The sequence below is a fragment of the Lytechinus pictus genome, chromosome 4 (assembly GCF_037042905.1).
Source record: "Lytechinus pictus isolate F3 Inbred chromosome 4, Lp3.0, whole genome shotgun sequence".
Taxonomy (NCBI): domain Eukaryota; kingdom Metazoa; phylum Echinodermata; class Echinoidea; order Temnopleuroida; family Toxopneustidae; genus Lytechinus; species Lytechinus pictus.
The window spans coordinates 21,519,995-21,541,391 of NC_087248.1; the positions used below are offsets into that span (position 1 = coordinate 21,519,995).

Here is a 21,397-nt window from a genome sequence, read left to right on the forward strand (position 1 = left end):
ATATTCTAACTTACTTTATTGAAATCGTATTTCTAAACGCTGAAGGAGGATGTCGTAACCAGTGAATGAGGATGTCGTAACCTCAATCATATCTAGCCTGTTTTTCGCGACGAAACGGAATTTCTACGACGAGAGACTTCAAGAAATCAAGATGTCCTGTTAACATGGCACATGACTTACAGTTGAGAAACGCACTTGGGAGTACACGTCAAATGTCTCGAAAACACCTTTTGTCTGGGCTAGACGGTAACGTGACGGCATTCTTCTGTCAAGTCAGGTTCATCAATGACAAAAGATATAGACCATTCATGCCAATTCGGAAAAAAAGCTGAATAGGTCTGTAAATTGGTCTATGGTAGCCTATCAGCCATATACATGACTCTACCCATTTTACGCAAGCTCACTGATCGACCACCTTCAATTACGAATTGACCATTCTGCGTTACTTTCTCAACAAAGGGCCGCCAATTGGTCACAACCTGTCTTTTTTAAGCCAATCAGATCCATCCCTATAAGCCCTCCCTTTGTCGTAATATAGCTAATCCGGGAGAAACGTAGGCCACGAGACTAAGTATAATGTGAATGGATGACACGACATTTGCCCCTGTAACATTTGCTCTAGCATAGGGTTAGATTTAGGATTTTTAATAGTAGGGACCATTAACATCCGAATAGTTCGTCTACAAACCATTTGGTATCATTTAGCCCTTTTATCATATTGTATTATTTTAATATTATAGAAGGCAAGGCATAATCTATATCTATTTCGTGTAATATCCACTTGTTTCAACGGCACTAAGCCAATATTGCTTGATAATATGAACGAAATGTCTATTTAATGAAGTAAAAAAAATGTATACGAAGTTAAAAATTAGATCAATTTAGACTAAAATGGTAATTTCCCAAGTGTAGTTTAGAACAAACGGCAAATTATACCAAATAGCTTCCGGCCATGTGGCATCTGAGAAATTAATAGACCATCTGCTTGTAGACCAAAGTGACCAACTGTCTTTTAACCCTAAAAAGACTGGGCTATTTGGACGCCTAAGAGACGGGGGGGGGGGGGGGGGCTGATTCAGCCCCATATGATCTCGGCCGTCGATCGACGAAAATTAGCACGAGCGTTACCCTTGGCATAATTTACACAACAATCTGATCAAATTCTGCGAAAAATCTCAGTGCTAATCAATTATGCTAATTTATGTGTAAAATCAAAAGTTTGCTTTAATAACTAAAATTCAATGATGCCAATAAAATGCTGATTTTGTATTCACAGACTCTACAGCATTCTTGTTAAATTGAACTTTTAAAAATGTCAATATCACAATTATTTTCTCATGCAGGGCCTATTTTATTGTTTTCGAAATTTCTTATGTATGTGCTTTTTTTCTTTATTTTTATCGATAGAAATCGTCGGGGACCTTATTCTGACCATAAACAAGATGATATTGATTTAGTTTAATCATTAAAAGGAGAAATAATAACACATTTATAAATATTTGCTGAATACACAATACACGTTTTTGTGCAATGTTGGGTCTGCATGCACTTACGAAATTTTGCGTAATTTTGGATCCGTGTACCTGGGGTCACAATTTGGTATCAAAAGTTGCACAAGACATGAAAGTAAAAAGTCAGCGCTGTGGATTTATCGTCTTAAGAAGGTTTAAAATGCCAATTAATAAAATTTTCAAGGGGGTTTTGTGAACAGGATGCATTGAAATGTAGGTCCTACTTAAGTTTTACAATATTTACCCACCCATACCCTCTCCAACTCCCCAAACTTTCAATATGTGAACATTAGCGTGCACTGAGGCTTATAAGTCTCCCTTTCTATTCGCTCATTTATTAATTAATTCATTCATACATGCATACATACATAATTCATTCATTCATACATACACATATACATACATACATGCATACATACACCCTTACATACACAAGGCAAGTATATTCCATTTTCTAATTCTTTGAAATATATAAATTTGTTTTGAGTATACACTTAATGTGCCTTTGAAATGGTAATCAACTCTGGGATCAAAAGATATAATTATAGTGGCCAAAAGACCTTTACTATCCCCACCCCCCCTCCCTCTCTCTCTCTCACACACACACACACACCCACACATACACACACACTTTCTCTCTCAGCTCTAAAGTACTTTTTAAGAGAGAGATACATTTTAAGAAACGTTATGGTTAAAGAGAAGATTTAGATATAAATTAATCGTCGTTATGAAACATGGCCCGTATTCAACGTGGCCCTGTATTATCTGTTGATTGATTTATTCTTTAACTGAAACGTGTTCAAGTCAATGAGCCAAAGGATTCAGCTCATGCTTCTTCCTGGCATACAAAAGCATCCTCAATTGTATATTTTTGGCAAAGAAAATGAACGTGAGACTAATTACATATTACCCACTTATAACAAGTTTTGCCCCTTTACACCAGCCAAAGAGTATTATATGTTTTTTATATGCATAAACTTGCAATGTCACCTTTTGTATATTATTTCAAAAAGGAACATTTACGTATTTTAACAAAACAGTGAATCATGCATGCAGAAATAGATGCAAAGGGACTTCCATGTTTAGACTACCGAAGTAAAACGACAGATGGTTCCATTTTATTTTTATTATTGAAACGAAGTTTATAGTTCTTACACTGAATTCAGAAAACGCTTTGTTCAATTTAATAACTACTTAAAACATCACCGTATGTATGGGTTGGTGTGCAGTTTCAATATAATTATTTTATAATAACTATAATAATACATCATTCAAACTGGATATTGTTTCTTTTTCATTATTTGTGCAAGTAGTTAACATACAAAAACATGCTGAAGTATGTATAACATGAATCCATACCTATATTTCATGTTACCATTAGCCAAACATGTTAATAAATTCGATTCCAATCAATGTAACAAAAGTTTTTGTAAAATTGCCCATTTAAGAAATTGGTGTTAATCATGTTAACAAAATAATCGGAATTGAATAAATATCATGGTCTGCATTAAGTCTTGTTTTCTAAACCATTGTCCTTGTATGTTTAAAAATATAACTGTACACAGCCGTGTACATGTCTAAATCAAAACTTATCTACAAATTGTAATACACCAATTACCCAACAATCAATACAAATATTTACTTAATGAATCAGCTTTTGGCTAAATACGATGTTAGCCATTTTAAACATTGGGGTACATGGAAGAGTAGTCCTTGCCTTACAACACTGTGACATAACAAATGCGGCCAATTTGAAATCTCCATTGTATAGTGATTACCAATATTTACAACTTTAAAAAATGTATGACTTTCTTATTGAAACTTTTAAAAATGTATAACTTTCTTACTGTCTTTCCGATATTGTTCAAACTTTCGCCTATGAATGAAATGCCTGTGGAAATTACATGTCAGCTTTTGTCGTTCTGGGTCCCGTCTTAAGAAGAGTTGCGATTGATCCTATCCGCCACAACTATGGAAAGCCAGCAACGTCAACATCTAAACTACATGTTTGTTTGAAATGTGTCTGACATGTATATTCATACACTCATCGTTTTAATATAGTGTGCTCCTTTTTTACAAAGGACAATTTCTTGTACTAATAATTATGACATGAATGGATTTCCATATAGCTAAGGTTGATTGGATCAATTGTAACTCTTTTGTAAGTATTATCAATCTAATGAATAATATGATTCCCCAAGCCTCCATGTAAGCAAGCATATATTGTGTTCATAAATAACAAAGTTTCAATATGTATTCCTTTTCTTCTAGCTAAAAGATTTGCACAGAAATGTACAAAAAATTGAATTTATATTCATATATTTATATCAAGAAGAGGGAGAAAGTATCATTTATTCATAAGTGATTCATTATACTTCATAATACACACAAACACACTTACACATCCCCCCACACACACACATACAAATCAATTTCAAAAGTATCCTCTCTTTTCCAGAAATGAGTCAACATATTAAGTTCTGAGAACATCAATTTAGATTTTGACATTTTACAATCAATTCTTCACAACGTTTCCTGCATGCCCTATACCTGATAAAGGTTGCAAATAAATATTATCTGAATTGAGATTTCGGGTTAAAAGTGAATGACAATATCCTGATTGTTCAAGAGCAAAAAAAAAAAATAATAATAACACATTGTGAAGGATTATATTACATACTACCAAGAAGCACAATTTAATAGGAATCTTTAGATATTTAAACTGCTTCAAATATTTTTTCCGCATATACAATTTGTGCCAATGCACATCTTTTGAGTATAAATGTTTTTAAGATTCATTTCTGAAACTGAAAACACTTTACTATTGCTACAATAGCCTACACACTTAAAATGTGGGGGCAAAATATTGTCCACTGTGTTCATGGTGTTGGGTAATGTATGCTGGTAATATATATATATATATATATATATATATATATTCTGGGCAATTATTATCCAATTTAGCAAATTTTAACAAATTTTTGTGGACAGTATGTTGCCCAGGGCTGGTCAAAAGTTGGGCATTTTTTTGCCCAACTATTTTAAGAGTGTGTCAGGGAGATCAGAGGCGGATCATAAAAGAAAACGGAATAAGTCTCCATTTGCGTATTCCCAACATTTTTCACTTCAAATATTTTGTTATGGCTCCCCAAAAAAGGGGGACACGGGGCCTTTGGGTCACACATTATTTTCCCCTTCGACAATTTCTCCGGGCTTAATTTCGTCTTCGATGTAAGGTTAGGGTAAGTGTTGAAATATGGTTTATGTTAGGGAAGAGTATAGTGATAAACCTATGGTTGAAGTTGGTCATTCGATTAGTTTTTGGAATTTAGAGCGGAGCAATTGTCGCCGGAGCAAATGTCATGGAACCGCCACTGGATCAGTTCCATGACATTTGCTCCGGCGACAATTGCTCCAATGGAAAATGTGCACGTTAATTAAGCCGAAACTAAAAGCCAACCACCAAAACTAAATAAAACCTTTTCCTTATCTTTACATTTTTTTAAAAGCAAAACCTTTTTAACAATTCTAACTTTGATCCTATACCCTCTGAGATTTTACGACCGGAACAGTTTATGTCACAGGAGCATATGTAGTAATACTCCTGCATTAGCCACCGAGGAGATATAAACACTAAATGCTCCAAAATGGTGTTTACAAAAGTTAATTCTTTACAACCCATTTTTCTTAAGTACTAATCGCAAATTATTTTTGTAGAATAAATAGGATTATCAATGCTTGGATCGTGGCGCTCTACAGTTGTAGTTGGTAGCCCTTCTTCTGGTTTCGCTGGTCCAACCTGTGCCTTGCTCGACTTCCGGTGATGAATATAAATCAATATAGCTCCTACGATGATCAAAGCACCGACTCCACAGCATACCCCAATGATGATGCCGGGGTTAACTGGTTCTGTTGGTTCCTTGTTAACCGGTATATACCGGATCGACAAGGACGCTATGTTGGACAACTCCCCTAGATTCCCGGCCTCGTCCCCAGCCTTAATTGCGAAATAGTAGACAATATCTTGTCCTCTTTCAGGAAGGGTAACGGTGATGGTTTCAGTAACCCCTGATGGGTTGATGTTAGAGAGGTTCCCGTAGACGAGGTCATCCTGTGTGATCTCAACGCAATTGCTGAAGTTCGTTCTGACGGAGGAGTAGTTCGTTGAATAGCGGAATTCGTAATTGAACGCTGTTTGATGTATATAACAAAACGACAAAAAAAAATCGGCTATAAGGGTTTGCATCAATGCCTAGCATAAAATTATTTGGGGTTAACATTCTGAATTAAAAATTATATTTCATGAAAACTAGTTTGAAATTAGTGTGAGCGGAATTATGCCATAACCGTGAATGCGCTATGGGCCTAAATAAAAGATTCGTTTTCAAGAAGCCTATTTAAAGGCAACAAAAAATACATTTTAAAAAGTAGCGGGATATTATTGTTCTGAATGAGACTTGATAAGGAAACGACAAGAAAAGTTTCCAGAAGGTTGAAATGCCACAACTCATGCTTCAGGGTGACAACAGGATGATTCAATGATTAAAGCAAATCATACAGCGTCACATTTTTTTTCTCAGTTGAATATCAGGGATATCAGAGAGCTGAAATCCTAATTAGCTGCATTTAATTAACAGGAGTAAAAAAAAAAAAGGGGGGAGGGGTGTCATTTGTGATAGAAGAGTGTAACGTCATATTTCACTAGGACAGACCAAATTCGTATCTAATAAATTGGAAAAATGTTTACAGTTGAATGGGCGACTCTCATGGAAACGTTCCACATCAATCACACACGGGCATTTAATGTACTGCAGATGTATACCCCTTTCAATTATATGACAGATTCTTTACCCGTTCCTTGGTCTAGGTCATCTCCTACAGCAGTCCAGCTGAGTGTCACTGTGCTGTTATCGTATGAAAATGATGTATACACCAGGTCCTGGATACGGGAAGGTGGCAGGATATCCGTAGCGTTTGGTGTGTAGCCTTCGACTTTGAAGACTCCTCCCGAGGCTGTACGCATGAAGGAAGGAGCAGTTGCTGCCTCCAATTCTTCGAACTGGGTGGCCCTTTTAACTAAATAGAAGCAAATATAACACTGTTTTCCTCTATGCAATACATCATTATGTGTGGATCATCTAACGAATCATCAATGACGAATGTGTATATCGTCCATCGTTTAAAGGAATATGTAATTAGATATTTTGTTATTGTATAATAATAATGATGATAATAATTGGCTTTTATATAACGCTTTAATAACAAACTACGATTGCTCAAAGCGCTTGACAATCATTATTACCCGGGATTCATTGGATCATAGCTTTTTTGCAGCCTGTTAGGCGCACACACTTGATAAACCAACCACAATGACGGTTGTTTCCAACCGGTACCCAATTAGCGCCGTGGTGAGAGTGGTAAACTGTGGATTGACGCCGTTGCCAAAGGATGCTAGGCATGTAGGCCATGGTGTGATTCGAACACATGACCCTCTGATTACAAGGCAAGAGTCAGAACCGCTACGCCACGTCACTTTCACACTGTAAATTCAATGATTCGACGGACAGAATCGATTTCCATCATACTTCCAATGAAATACAACTACCTTGTTTATATCCATATTTCAACCGGGCCCTGGGCCCCGCCGCAGACTATGAGTTTCCGCTCTTCGACGTACGAAGGGTTCAAGAATACAGTTATATATTTAAAATGCCCATCAAAATGACAAAGGGTTCTTTTTGGAAATTGGTGAACCGGATCAACAGTTTCGTCTTAAGTTTCGGAGATGACGAAAACATTTTAAAATGTAGTTTGTCCAGAGTCAAGGACAAAACTGCTTTGTTTTCATTCATCAATTTTCGACAAAAACTTTGGGTTGCTCTTTGTCATGAAGAGCGTTTGACAATACATTTTCTATGTTCTTGAAAGCGCTCTGTATCGATCGCTATGCAAAAAATCCTTAGTATCTTCAAAAGTGTCCAGTTGCTTACATTTTTTTTCAGTTTTCAAATACCTGTCGTTGTTCTTCGAACAGTTGAAGGGCATTTGTGCATTTGACAATACATTTTCTCTGTCTTGAACCCTTCGTATATCGCGAAGAGGAAACTCTCTACTATTGAGGTATCTCTGCCATCCTAAGCATCTTCGATGAAATCCTTGATTCTGATTGGCTGTTGAGCATTGTTACAATTAGATGGCAAAGTTACTAGTGACGTTCATGCAACGTCGTCTGGAACACAAATTGCATTCGAAAAGGATACATTGGATTTTAGTAACCTCTTGAGATTCCACGATGGAACTATATCCAAGGGCATCGATCTTGACGTTGTATCTGCCATTAGAGGTGAAGTCTAGAAAATATCCTGAATATGTACCGTCATCCTTGGATAAATCACATCCTAATGAATGCAGAGTGAATAAAACACAAATATGAACATTTTTTCTGTATCATCGAAGATATATGAGGAACGGCCACGTGCTCTACGGTGGGGGCAGAGGGGTAACCACCCCCATGGTATTTCAATCAGATATAACGACGAAAAAGAGGCCGAAAATGTAATAAAGAGAAGAGAAAATAATATCAAAATTGGGATGGGTTGGTAACTCTATACTGACTACGAATTTCGATTGGGCAAAATATTAATTAGCCCCTGCTTTCAAATACCCAAGATTTAAGGGACCGTCCCCTTATTGAAATTATTACATGCTAGATGTTTAAAATGTTCTCGCCCCGATTCGAAATAGGGTGATTTCAAATCAAAACCGTCTCATTAACATCTCATCTCATTTTTGATTGGTCGATAGATTACGCTGAGCACAGCTGAGTTAAACACTTGAAGATATTCCCAAGTGTCAGTTATTTCGTCACACACGTCCTCTACATGCCTAAGACAAAACAAAATTCAAATCTTCCGATCTACTCACCTGCCCCGTTATCAAGTAGCTTCATTTTGGTCGTTAAGGACGAGTCCGAAATAATAGCCGTGACGTCAGCATTGAGAACGGGTAGATAGTCCTTTTGTACCAGTGCATATATAGCCACAGCCGGATTCTGGGTGAAATTTACCTCCTGAAGCATATAAACGGAAAAGATCATGAGGAAAATGCAAGAGCAAATATGATTTTGATACCCTTGAAATTCACAATGTTATGACGTAGACAAATATGATGAAAGAGAGCTAAGTGAAATACTTAAATTATGAATTTTACAGAAATAGGTCATTGTCCTTGATGCATTTATTTTGGAGAGTATATTTTCAGACAATGACAAGATCGAGACACTTTGTCCAAGACTTCGTGGTTGGAATAGGTTAAACTGTACCAATCGAAATAATAGTATATAAATATAGGACTTCTGCTACTAACGCTTAACCGTATGTCTCATATGGGGAGGGGTGAAAATTTGAATTACGTATTGACGTGGAAGCAGTCTAGAGTGTATTTATTCATCTGTAATAGTTGTGAATGTTTGGGACAGTATAAAGCTGCACTTAATTATCGTAATATGTTCAATAAAGATTTTACGAGCAGGCACACCACACGAGCGCGGTAAATGTTTAATATAACGCCCTGAGAATAATATCTTAAATCAAATTTATAACGATCTATTTTCCTCCCCTCCCACGTTCAACCTTGCTTTACGTGCATTGTTTGATAAAAGGAATATCGATCGATTCCAATATGAAAATATATTTGTCTATAATTTAGAACTCTTGTTGGAATGCTCCTTATGGAGTGGAGCAGATGCATACATTGTGTTCGGGCACGCAATGTATGATTTAAAAAAAATCAGCTAATAAAATCTTTTGAAATTTTAAAAAAGCATTACATTCTGTAATTATGTGTAAAATAAAATGTAACCGTATTAAAATGCTACTTAAAAAGTAGCTTCTACAACGATTAAATAAATTTAGATACGCGCAAAAAAATGAAAGATTAACTTACAGGTGATCCTAACAATGCTCTTACTGTGATTGGTGAATATTCTAGAGTCGTCGGTTTAGAAGTTACAGAAATGCTAGCATGATCCTCAACTTGTATGAACTTTATGGTCAAATTCCACAAACCAGCCTTAAAGAAACAAGAACAGGGAAAAATGGAGAAGAGGACTTATCCATATTGATAATGGAATGTAAAAGAATAAAAATGCTAATAATGATAAGGTTGTTCATCATGAACGGTATTTGGGTAGCGTCATTTATCTGTGAAAAAACATTTAAAGACTTCGACACCCACAATATGTCATAGTCACATTCACAAAATTGCTAAAGAAGGAAAGATCGAATATAATATCGAACCGCGGTGATAATAATAATGAAATGTTGGTCTACAAAATGTTTTAAAAGAAACTAAGAAGCAAAAACAAGGTTAAAAACACTATATCACCCCTAAGATCGGTTGACATTTTTCTGATGATCTGACACGAAAGCAAACAAACAAATAAACAAATGGAGGGGGTCAGGTTATCAACTCAGTGACAGATTTCACTAGTTTTTATATATTTTTTCGGGCGAACCTCAAGAGTCCGTTTTTTGTCTTCGTGCTGCAAAAGTTGCTTAATGATATATTTATAATTTATGAAGTATTGCAGCACTTAGAAAATTAGAGAAATAAGGAATTTAAAGGACGTCAACACATTTATGTTGACACCCACTACGTTCGTTAGTAGAAACGTTACCTGGGCAAAAGGAATGTTTATAGAGATGAGATCATTGGCGTTATCGTGATGGTAACCAGGATAATTACGGTCTATCGTAGTACCGTTTGGGCCAGTAAGTATGACGTGTAACAGATTACCGCTCTGCGTCCATGCCACTGTGACGACCGTATCATTGCCGAGGCCCTCATCGATGACCACGGGTATACTGTAGATACCGGGGATGGGCTTGATGAGGAGCTCGTCAACGTATATCTAGATAAATTTTGAATAGAAAGGATGAATATTTTCGCCATCTTAAAATATGATAAGTTTAGAATGACAATAATTATAGACGTACGATGTTGCTAGTGTTTTTAAGATTTTTGAAAAGAATGACTATTTAAAAGCTGAAAGAAAAGTGGCGCAGAATAATTTCTCAGAGGAAGTGAAAGGAGATTATTCTTTTTTTTCAACTTATAACAAATTCACTGATGAATCCGATCAAAAATAAAACAGATCGATCTTTTCGCTCTACCAGAAAATCGTGGTACTTTCTGTTGATTAAGACCGCTTGCTTTTTCATATTATGAACTCAGAAAGTCAACGAAATACCAACGTTTGTGGGGTCAATTGATGAAAGAAATCGAGTGGAAAATTTAAATTTCTCGAATTGTGTTTATTGTAATGTGTATTCACCCTATTATCTGGAATTTCTTGTGACCATTAGGACTACTCTTGTTTTCGGATAAGACCTGACAAAAAGCGTTCCGAGGGAGAAATAGAATTAAAAAATACCATTAATTAGATTGTGTTTATCTTATGAACTTCAGTACATGAAAATCACAATCAGTGGTAACTATTTAACATATTAACGAACCTGTGTTGGGACAGTTTCGGTGCCAATGTCGGGCCTCTCTGCAATTGTTCTCTGGAACGCTTGCTGCAAACACGTTCCGGTTCCAGTATCCGAGCAGAAGCTCGATAAGCCTGATGTCCTTGTGGACAGATCCTCCATTTTCGGATCGGCTGCGTTGCTTATGGTGATGGTGTCAATGATGACACCTGATTCTTCAATTTCATCGTACGTGTCTTCGATGTACGGATATACATTCTCACCACCATCACTGAGGAGTAAGAGGTATCCACCCTCTGCATAAGATCCAAGTACCTGGTAAAAGAAATCAGAATTCGAATAGTAACGATTATGCAATATTAACGTGCAATCAGGAATATAAAAAAAACACCCTTCAACACACACTGCACAGTAATGAATTCAAGATACTTTCACAAAAACTGAATAAACAACGATTTGCCACCTTCTTGTATTTCCATCACAATGATCTCTTGATAATTTTTATAGGCATAAATATGAAAAGGTGTCATGCAAAAATAAATCACTAACTAGTTGTCTAATATGATAAGGTAAAGATGTATTCAATTCAAATTGTAAGTAACACTTTTCCATGGGCGTAAATCCTGGGGGTAAAGGGTTCACCCCCCCCTCCATTTCAAAGACAGAAGTGATTTTTTTTTAAATAATCAAATGATTCTATTCTTAATGAGTGGATTTATCTTTAAATGTCATGAAAGTTCTGTAATGGGCCCAGTTTTGCATCAAAAAGTGACAAATTTCTGGCGCTCAATCTTACAATAGGATTAGGGTTCCTACGTTTGGCTTTACTACAAACGTCGTATCCACTGCATCCTTAGAGTATGGTTATGATTAGTCTATGTATGAATCCAATGAATTTTAAACATGGTTATAACTTTGATTAATTAAAACCAACTAAAACATCCTTCAAATACACTGGCATGAGTTTGGAGGGGGATGTCATTTTTTACAAAATATGTACATACATGTACCCATATTTCAAGTTTAGTGTACGATGAGTTACCGATGACATAGACCATCAATGCCGTCAATGGAACATTGAGGACAACAATATATATCTCACATCATTTATCTTTAAATTTTTATCTATTCTTATAGGAGACTTATAAAAGCGCATTAACACAATGTAATGATTATTTCAAATGTAAATTTTGCCCTTTACCAAATGTAAATTTTGCCCTTTACCAAATGAAAATTTTGCCTTATACCAAAAGTAAATCGGGCTCACGCTATGCAATCCGATGCGACGCGCCTTTTCAAGAAATCGCATTTTGCATTAAATATAAAAGTTCTAAGAAGTAAAATTATTTCACATAAAGTTTTGCATGATGTTAGGAATACTGAAATCTTTTTTTTTTTACTTTACGGCAAGCCCTGTGGTCGTTGTAAAGTCCAAATCGGCTTCAAGTCGAAGCCGATGATGACGTCATTGCGATTTTGAATTGAATTTGTTTTATTCTTTCAGGAAGGCTCGAACTGGACTGATTTTCAATTTCAATTGTCCTACTACTATTCTGAACTCTTATTCGTAATATTTTACTAATTTGAATGTCCATATCAAATGTTATCACAATTTCTTTGAAATTCGGATCTCAACGAATCGCAAAGTGTGAGTCGGGCTTCATATACACATATCCATTGATGTGGGGGTGTCCAAAGAATTTTGAATTTCAGCTTAATATATTGCTATCAGCCCCCCCCCCCCTGCTCGTTTCACAGTAACCATGGTAATATGTGAATAAAAAGGACCGTACCTCAATGCCTTCTAATATCCCGCATCCAATGCAGGTGCTACCAGTTGTTCCTGTAGGTAATTTGTTGACGAGTCCTTCTCGCGAAGCCGTATCGGTGATATCCGTAAGAGAGGCTCTTACTGACGCGCCAGTTGAGAAACTAACGATTCCGAGTTTGCTGTTTTCCGGAATTATATTCATAATGTAATGAATAGATGATTGAACCATTCGATCAAATCGATTCCCCTAAACCATAAATGAGATTGCAGAAGAGTGTAACAAAGTGTTTATTGTAAACGGACGGGACAGCGGATGAAGATAAATTGAAAATAAAGTTGTTTTTATTTTTTTGAAAATACAGGCTTGCATTCTGAATTCCAGTTTTGCTTTTTGATGAATTGATTACTTAATTCTAAAATTTGATGCCACATACGGCTTTCCATAGTTATACCACAATTTTAAATCAGAGTTTAAATTAATCCTGAGTTCAGAATTAGAGTCACAGATACATACAGATACACAACTACTGGCATGATAAGATCACTTTGAGGAATTGAGGGCGAAAACAATGGGAACCTGAAGCGTAGTATTACCTGAAAAGATGGCGCCAGTAACATCATTAGTTCATTATCTTTGTGCTACAGAAAAGTAGTTTTAATGATATCTAACGTTTAAGGGGAAGAAAAATCAAAGGGACAGACACAGAAAAGCAACTTACTGCCATACTACCACTGATGTCAAGCACAAGGACGACACTTCTGACCAAAGAGACATGAAGGACCTCAAACTTGGGTGTGGTGTTAGATATCAGTGATATACCGTTCCGGAAGTCTGTTGTTCTGTCTAACATGACCTTCCATGCACTGTCGCCACCGCAATTGATGTTCATGAGGTTTGCAGCTAGCGGATTGTGTACGTTATCCGGGACAGAATCCTCCTCACAGAACTCCTCGACCTGGATGAGGGGGAACAACGGGAGGAAAACAGGGAATAATGATACGGATGATGCCCAACCCTTCGGCAAGAAACATGTCATGTAATTTATTTGAAAGCGAATTGATATGGTTAATACTTTTTTTTTTTAGGAAAGATGACATTTTAAGGTGAACACAACCGTCGAAGCTGAAAATATATACTTAAGTTGAAAAGTTAAAAACCGCTTCCTTCATTATTTTTGAATGGCAGGAAAGACAATTCATTTTATATCTCACCCATCACAAGTGACATAATTAACATGAAAAGGAAGTTTAAAAAGTCCTTTTATTTTTTTGACCGTTTTCAAATTAAAACTTCCTTGGTTGAACAACGAAATTAAAATAAAGAATTCCCGACTTCGGAGTGTATATCTATGCTTCATAGGACAAGACCTACCGAATGTACGTGAGCACCTCTCGGTGCAAACAACAACGATGCTGTAGCTGTCTGTCCTTGAGTCTCGGGGACGAAGCGGCAGTCGGGGTCATAACCAGAGTTATGGTTGCTCTGACAAAGACTGCCTCCTGGCATCTCAAGGCTTCCTTTGATCTTGAGCGAGCAACGGGTTCCTTCTGTGCCGCCGTATGGCGAATCGTACGCAGGAGCACCTCCTCCTTTGCCGTCATAGTGCTCCTTGAACAACCCCCACCGGTAGTATCCCCAGGTACGGACAAGAACGCGATCTGTTGCCACAATTTTAACCCGAAATAAAAGATGTTGACCTTACAATCTTTTTTTTTTATGTGGTTCGACCTATAGCGCATTTAATGATTAAAAAATGTCAAAATATGGAAGCACCTTTAAATTGAATATTAATATCAATAACTTTATATATACCAGGGCAGTCACTTCAGTAAGCAAACTGCTCTATTGCCCTCTCAAGAAGGAATCTATTTGGTAAATGGTGTATTAAAATGCATACGTTAAAAAAGCCTAAACATATCTGACTCAACAACTCAGAACAAGCATCGTAAATTACTTTAAATGATTGTTCAACTATGATGACATTATTTATGAGAGACTTATCTTGGGAGCGTTTCACCAACATTTTCTATCAAACAAATTACCAGAGCTGACAATTTTTCTTTATTTTGATGGGCTGAAAAGCACTGTTACTATGGTAACTGTCGGATAAAACGGGACTTGTCGGATAAAATGCTCTCCAGGATTAGCATTTCGCTGTTTGGTTAGCTCCCATTACATTTTTGACATGCGATGTTCTGTTTTGTCTAAATATACCCGAAAGTGAGATTGGGTAATAAGTTCACTTCAATATATGGTGAAAAAAGACAAGAAAGGTGAGATGAGTTTCAGTTGGTGCGCGCATATGGTTAGATGTGCGAGTGTGTATAGGTGGAATGGTGTTTGTTGATGTATGTGTGGTTAGGTGTGCAAGTGTGTATATAGGTGGAATGTATATTGTTTTGCGAGTGTGTATAGGTGCATGGGGTGTTAATTAGTTGATGTGTGTGAGTATAGGTGGAATGGATATGTGTGTGTGTGCGTAGTAAGGTTTGCGAGTGTATATAGTTGGAATGAATATCTGAGGGTGTGTGTATAGCTAGATGTCCGAGTGTGTATAGGTGGAATGCTGTTACACTGGTGTGTGTGAGAGTGGGTGTGCGAGTGTGTATAAGTGGGATGCATATGACGATGGGTGTGTGTGGGGGTGTGGTTTTGGTGTGCGAGTGTGTATATGTGGAATGGTGTTAGTTGGTGTACATGTGATTACGTGTGCGAGTGGGTGTAGGTGGGCTGGATATTAATTGGTGCATGTGTGTGTGTGGTTAGCTGTGAGAGTGTGTAAAAGATGGGGTGGATGTCAGTGGGTGAACGTACGATTAGTTGTTCGAGTATGTAAGGTTGCGATGGTGTTAGTCATCATCGTATCTGAGGGGGCAAGGGAAGAGCCCCCCCCCAAAAAAAAAAAAATATATAAACAGTATCTAAAGAATACGGGGGGGGGGGTCTTCCGGCCCCCTTTTACAGGGGTCCAATACTTAAAATCTAATGTATACAAATAAGTTCATTGTATGTTCGAACTACGCAAGGAATAAGGTCAAAGGCGTTAGATTATGGAACAGGTGTAACAATATCGCCTTCCCCCATCTTCTTATACTGGAAGGGAGTTAAGATTCTGCGATTACTCCTAGTGCCTTCAAGCCTTTCCCTTTCTCTATTCATCTCTGTAGAAAGACCAGGGTATAGAGATGACTGGATTACAACAAGGAGAATGGAAAGGAAGTCGATTGACTTTGAGTGGATACAATGATCAAAGGGCATGAAGAAGGATAAACAAGAATGTCGACCCTGCCCCTTTAATATAATAATGATGATGATAATGATACTAATAATAATAATGATGGTGATGATAATAATGATAATAATAACACTAATAATTTTAATAATAACAACTACAATAATTCTAATTGTAGTTTAAATGATAATTATTATTATGGTAATATCATTGACAGTAATACAAGTAATCATAACAATACTTTTGAAAATAGTAATAAAAAAGTAAATGAATAAATAAATAAAAAGCATGAGGGAACCGATAAGAGTACCAAAGTGATGGCGTCACAAAACAAATCTATTTTGATTTTCAACCTTTTAAACCATACCTCGGCAGGGCGCGATAATGAATACACAATACCAAACTTTGGTTGGAATCGGTCCATTGGGGCCTTACATATGACCTCATGAATACATAAGTAACCCCATTGGAGTCAATGTATTATATTTTGGTTCCTAACATTTAGAACCAGGCCAATCATGCTCAACCGAAATATGGTATTATTATTTTTTGTTTGGCGTAACCTGTGCCCGGGAGGTGAAAAGCGAACTGAATCACTATGACCCGCAGGTCCCTCTTCCCGATATAACAGATTGGGGGGGGGGGGGTGCAGGTGAACCACTACACCGGGGTTTCCCCCTACTCTTATACGAATAGTGCAGTGGGTTCTTAACGTGCAAAGGTGGTAACTCTCCTCTACACGGGGCCTCTATTTAACGTCCTATCCGAGGGACGGAATGTTTTCCATTGTAACATAGCCTGCATCTATGAAACATGGGAGAGACCTTTTACACACAACGCACTGGCTTCAGTTATCCGCCCGGAATGTACTAGAACCCACGATCTTTGGTTCGACGGGCAGACGCGTTACCGACTGAGCCAACAACGCTCTCTCAAAAAAATCAAAAATGGTAAAATACAAAAAAAATATGACGTCACGCTTCGGCACTCTATATGATACTGCTCTTGAATTCAGGTTTTTTTTCTGTTTTTCCTACCTGTGTTGCCAAACTTGTCTTCTCTGTACTCTTCATCAATGATGTACTTCGATGTCATATGCATCAGACTCCCTTCCGTCCCGCAACCTGCTAGGTTATCCACGAATGGCTCGTCATCCTCAAACTCGTGGACGATGATGTTGGCGGACTGTAGGGTCTCGGTTCTCGCTGACTGGTACAGGGACTGGATGGACCAGGTGTTTGGAACGAGGATCTTGATGTGTTCCCAGTAGACGTGCTGCTTACTGGCCAGGTAGAGACGCTGGGATGCTGATGTAAACATAGTCTGGGATAAGGGAGAAGTTTGGTGTCGTGAATAAAGAGTGAACATTTGAAAAGAACAGTTTAAGATATAGTGATAATAATAATTGCGGTAATGGTGATAATTGGTGGAGGAGGATTTTGTTGATGATAAATTGATGATGATGATTGTGGTGGTGATTGATGATGATAGTGATGACGAATATGATAATGAATTATGAGTCCATGAAGATGTTAAATAAATGAGTAAATTGATCCACTTATATTATATACATATACAGTGCGTCCCCCCCAAACACGTCCCTCTGACATAGGGCTGAATTAATTATAAAATGTGGTAGTATTTTCAAATAAATGTTCATGAGTAGAAAGCTCATTTCATGATCTAACTTCTATGAAATTCGCTATTTTAGAAATTATTATTATAAAGGTGTATGAATGTACATACATGTATTATATAACTATATTTATAAATTCATATAGGCCAATTTTTCATCGGCATTATTCCTTCGTATAATTCACTCAAGAAATCGACAAGAGATAATTAAACTCATTAGTGAACATGTCATAGGAAAACAAATATTGATATTAATCATAATGAGGATTTATTACTATGACCTTCGCTCTCGCCAATTAAATATCATTGAATAAACAGGAACCCGGATTTAAACTGAAAGACACCGAATTTAACTCACGAAATTACCATTCTAGAAATATTGTGAAATCAACTTGATAACGTTTGAGAAATTTTATTTTTCTAAGAAGAAAAAATAAATTATCGATAAACGTGGGAGCAATATGACCACAAAAATGTGAATAAAAAAATGGAACATGTAAAAGTCGACGACCTAGTTATAACGTTGAGTATAATCACTTTTCTACCAAGAACCGAGCCAAAATATCGTCAGTGATCGAAAGACCCTGTAATCTAGTCGAAATGTTTTAATAGAATCTTGTCATTTCCACATAAACTGTGTCAATCTCTGACTACAATATAACTAGTAAGTTATTAAATGTGATAATATTTAATATGAGCATTCCTCCCTTATCTTCGTTATCAGAAACATGAATCCTCACACGTATAGGCTCAGCCTGGCGTGTTTCTCTCTTCAAGTTGACTTTGAATCTTAGATCCTCTAGATCTCACATCAAGTGTTAGTTGCTGTGTCATTATCTCATTACTCATGTATGATATGTACGTTCATGATTGTCAAATTACAGATAACATATTTTCTGTAGTGTTGTCGAGCACCAGTATCCAGTTCTACAAGAGCGAAGGTTAAACACAAAACCAAAAATATCCGGCGAAGATGAAAATATTATCAAATAGAGAATTTGTTCTATAATTTTATTATATATTTTTACATTGATTTCAGCAACTTTCCATAAACGAATTTACAAAGACGAAAAGGCAATAAACAGAGTATATAACAAAATGTTTGATTTGTATCAAAGAGATATTTAAGAAAAAATATCAAATTACACGCAAAACAATGCACAGATTTGTATTTTCTAGGATGAATCGATTAAAGTGTTGCCACTATGAGTTTACTCTGACTGCGTGACAACCAATGTTGTGTTGTATGCATTTTATGCAACAGACCTCAGTAATTGTTGTAATAGCAGACGAAGTTGTAGAATTGTCGTCCGGTAGTAGGTCCAATAGTTGTTGATAGTTGCAGTAGGAGAGGCAGTTGTAGTTTCAATCACGGCAGTAGTGGTAGAAGTATTGGTATTAGGGGTGGTGGGAGCAAGTATCGGAAAAACAGTACAAAAAGTGGCTAGACACTGGTTTTGTGCTGTTGGCGCTATCTGTGGTGACGGTGGTGGTGGTAATAATGATTATGGTGTCGTATGGTTGGAGCAGTAGCGGATCTCCTGTGATTTTTCTTTTTTATATAAACAATTAGGTTAACTTTTGCTAACTGAGACATGCGTAAGGTGCTTGTTAAGAAAAAAAATTTACTGCCCCTATCATGCCTATAGACCATACATTAGTAGTACTGTTTGAGGTACAGACGAAGTAGTAGAGGTATAGAAGTAGAAAAGTAAAAGATATTTATTCTATTTTACAATTATATGATGGTGTTGGTAATGCAAAATTATTTGAAGATTTGGTTATCGAAGTTGACATTCCTATTAGGGACCGTAGAAAATATGATTCTCTCATGAACGGAATCTATCTTAGCTGGTTTGATGATGCTATGCACACAGAGGAAGATATTTGGAGGAAGATTGTTAATAATTTATTGATTCAAAAGAAAAAACCTAAACATGCGTATGATATGCTACAAAAAAAAATATTGTACCTCCAATACTAAGAGGGAGAGTAAGTGGGAGGAGCTTTTTGTGCACCAGCCTAAAGAGATACTAGTCCATAATACACAGGGATAACTTTAGATGTGCAATAGAAACTCAACTGAGAGTTTTTATTTTTAAGATTTTTCACAATGCTATTGGAGTCAATGCTTTTTTGTTCAAGATAATGAAACGAGATTCCCCCAAATGTTATTTTTGCTTAGAAGAACCTGAAACATTGGATCATTTATTTTGCAACTGTAATAAAGTAGTCCCTCTCTGGGAAAATTTGATAGATAAAATATATACTAATTCTGACATCTCCCGAAAATTAGTATTCTCAAAATTCAATTATTTGTTTGGTGAACATACGGGAAGTAAACATGACTCTTGTATTATTTTTCTATTTTTGTATTTGAAATTTTACATTTACTCATGTAAATTTCAGGAGAAAGAACTGAGGTTTGAGGTTCTTATCTCAATGGTTAAATCAAAACAAGATGTAGAATATAAGGTAGCTCAAAAAAAGAATAAGTTGAGTGCCCATTTCAAGAAATGGAGCATACAGTTTTAAGGAAATTTATCCTGGTTCACTTATTTTACTTATTTTGTACATGTTATGCAGTAATGAGGGTCCTCTTTTTAAACATAGGAAAGTATGAAGAAAGTAAAACTTTATGCAAGCTTTTAACATTGGAAAGACGTGTGTGTGTGTGTGGGTTTGTGTATGTGTGAGTGGTATGGTGTGAGGATGGATGTTTGTGGCTGATTATTAAGTTAATTTGAGATTTAAAAAAAAAAAAAAGTTAATTTGAGATAATTTAGCTTGTTAATGTCAATGTGTTTAAATTGTCTTGAACTTATTGTCAGCCTATATTGTTTGTAACTGTTATTTTAGGAAAACCAATAAAAACATTAAAAAAGAAGTAGAAAAGTAGTAAAAGTAGCAGCATTATCTCTGTTATTGCTGATGTTGTTGTTGATGGTGGTGGTGTCATAATTTGGTGTGGTAGCCTCAAGCTCCAATTTAGTAGCAGATTTTCGCCTTTACATGTTAGTTCTTTATACCAAATAAGGTAATAATGTAAGGTTCTTACTTTGAGATTTTCGATGATGGCCGGATTCTCTTCCACTTGAGGATCGATTGCGATGAGAAGATTTGAATAGCCCCCGTCTTTCAGGTTGATGATATTCTTCTGTCCTGAAGCGACGCCTGCCAGAAATACCTCCAAAAGCAGAAGCAGTAACACCCCGTATTTTTTATTCTCCATCTCTTAGTCTTTTTGTTCGATGATACACTTTATTACCTGAAGAGCCTATTTGAACTGTCGATTGCTTTGGTATATCGCTTAGTTAATATGCTACCGAAATGAAATGTGCTGTAAAGAGCTCTGCAAAGGATCGTCGTATCATGCACAATCAAACAATCTACGGTAAGCAAAGTTTATTGCATGCACCATCTTAAAGCATGTAATTTGTGGAACATCCTGTAGCGAAGTATAATTTGACGTAAATTATTTTTGATATGAGTTAAAGGGGGAAATCCCAGTTCTTATTGCGTGAAAAGATTCAATTCAATTCAAATTTATTTCCACATCTGATTAAAAACACAAGTACAAATTCATATGCAGATAGATATATACAATAACAAACATTAAAATGAAACATATTCAGTTAGGAATCATAATGTTGTGGGAATTGACAAAGGCCAAAGGCCTATCAGGGTTATTCCCAAAGGTAATACAATTTACATAAAATGTTTCTTAAATATATACAAAATATAACACAAAACAAT

General features: G+C 36.4%; 1 protein-coding gene across 1 annotated transcript; it reads right to left on the reverse strand.

Moving 5' to 3' along the window:
* Positions 1-4,937: 4,937 nt before the first annotated feature.
* LOC129259370 (calcium-activated chloride channel regulator 1-like) lies at positions 4,938-21,389 on the reverse strand. Its single transcript, XM_064098979.1, has 12 exons — positions 20,700-21,389; positions 17,044-17,329; positions 14,146-14,432; positions 13,493-13,729; positions 12,796-13,020; positions 11,027-11,317; positions 10,189-10,422; positions 9,456-9,581; positions 8,436-8,580; positions 7,788-7,909; positions 6,363-6,587; positions 4,938-5,702 (listed from the first exon to the last, which is right to left on the reverse strand). Exons 1-11 carry the CDS (start codon positions 20,871-20,873, stop codon positions 6,408-6,410), a joined length of 2,307 nt encoding a protein of 768 aa, XP_063955049.1. The 5' UTR covers positions 20,874-21,389; the 3' UTR covers positions 4,938-5,702; positions 6,363-6,407.
* Positions 21,390-21,397: the final 8 nt, after the last annotated feature.

Bases quoted from the DNA above. Each gene is read 5' to 3' on its own strand.
- LOC129259370 (XM_064098979.1), bottom strand. From the start codon at position 20,873: ATGGAGAATAAAAAATACGGGGTGTTACTGCTTCTGCTTTTGGAGGTA. The intron at 10,423-11,026 runs GTTCGTTAATAT...AAATTTATCTAG, and splicing joins CCGAAACTGTCCCAACACAG to ATATACGTTGACGAGCTCCT. The intron at 7,910-8,435 runs GTGAGTAGATCG...TGCATTCATTAG, and splicing joins GCTACTTGATAACGGGGCAG to GATGTGATTTATCCAAGGAT.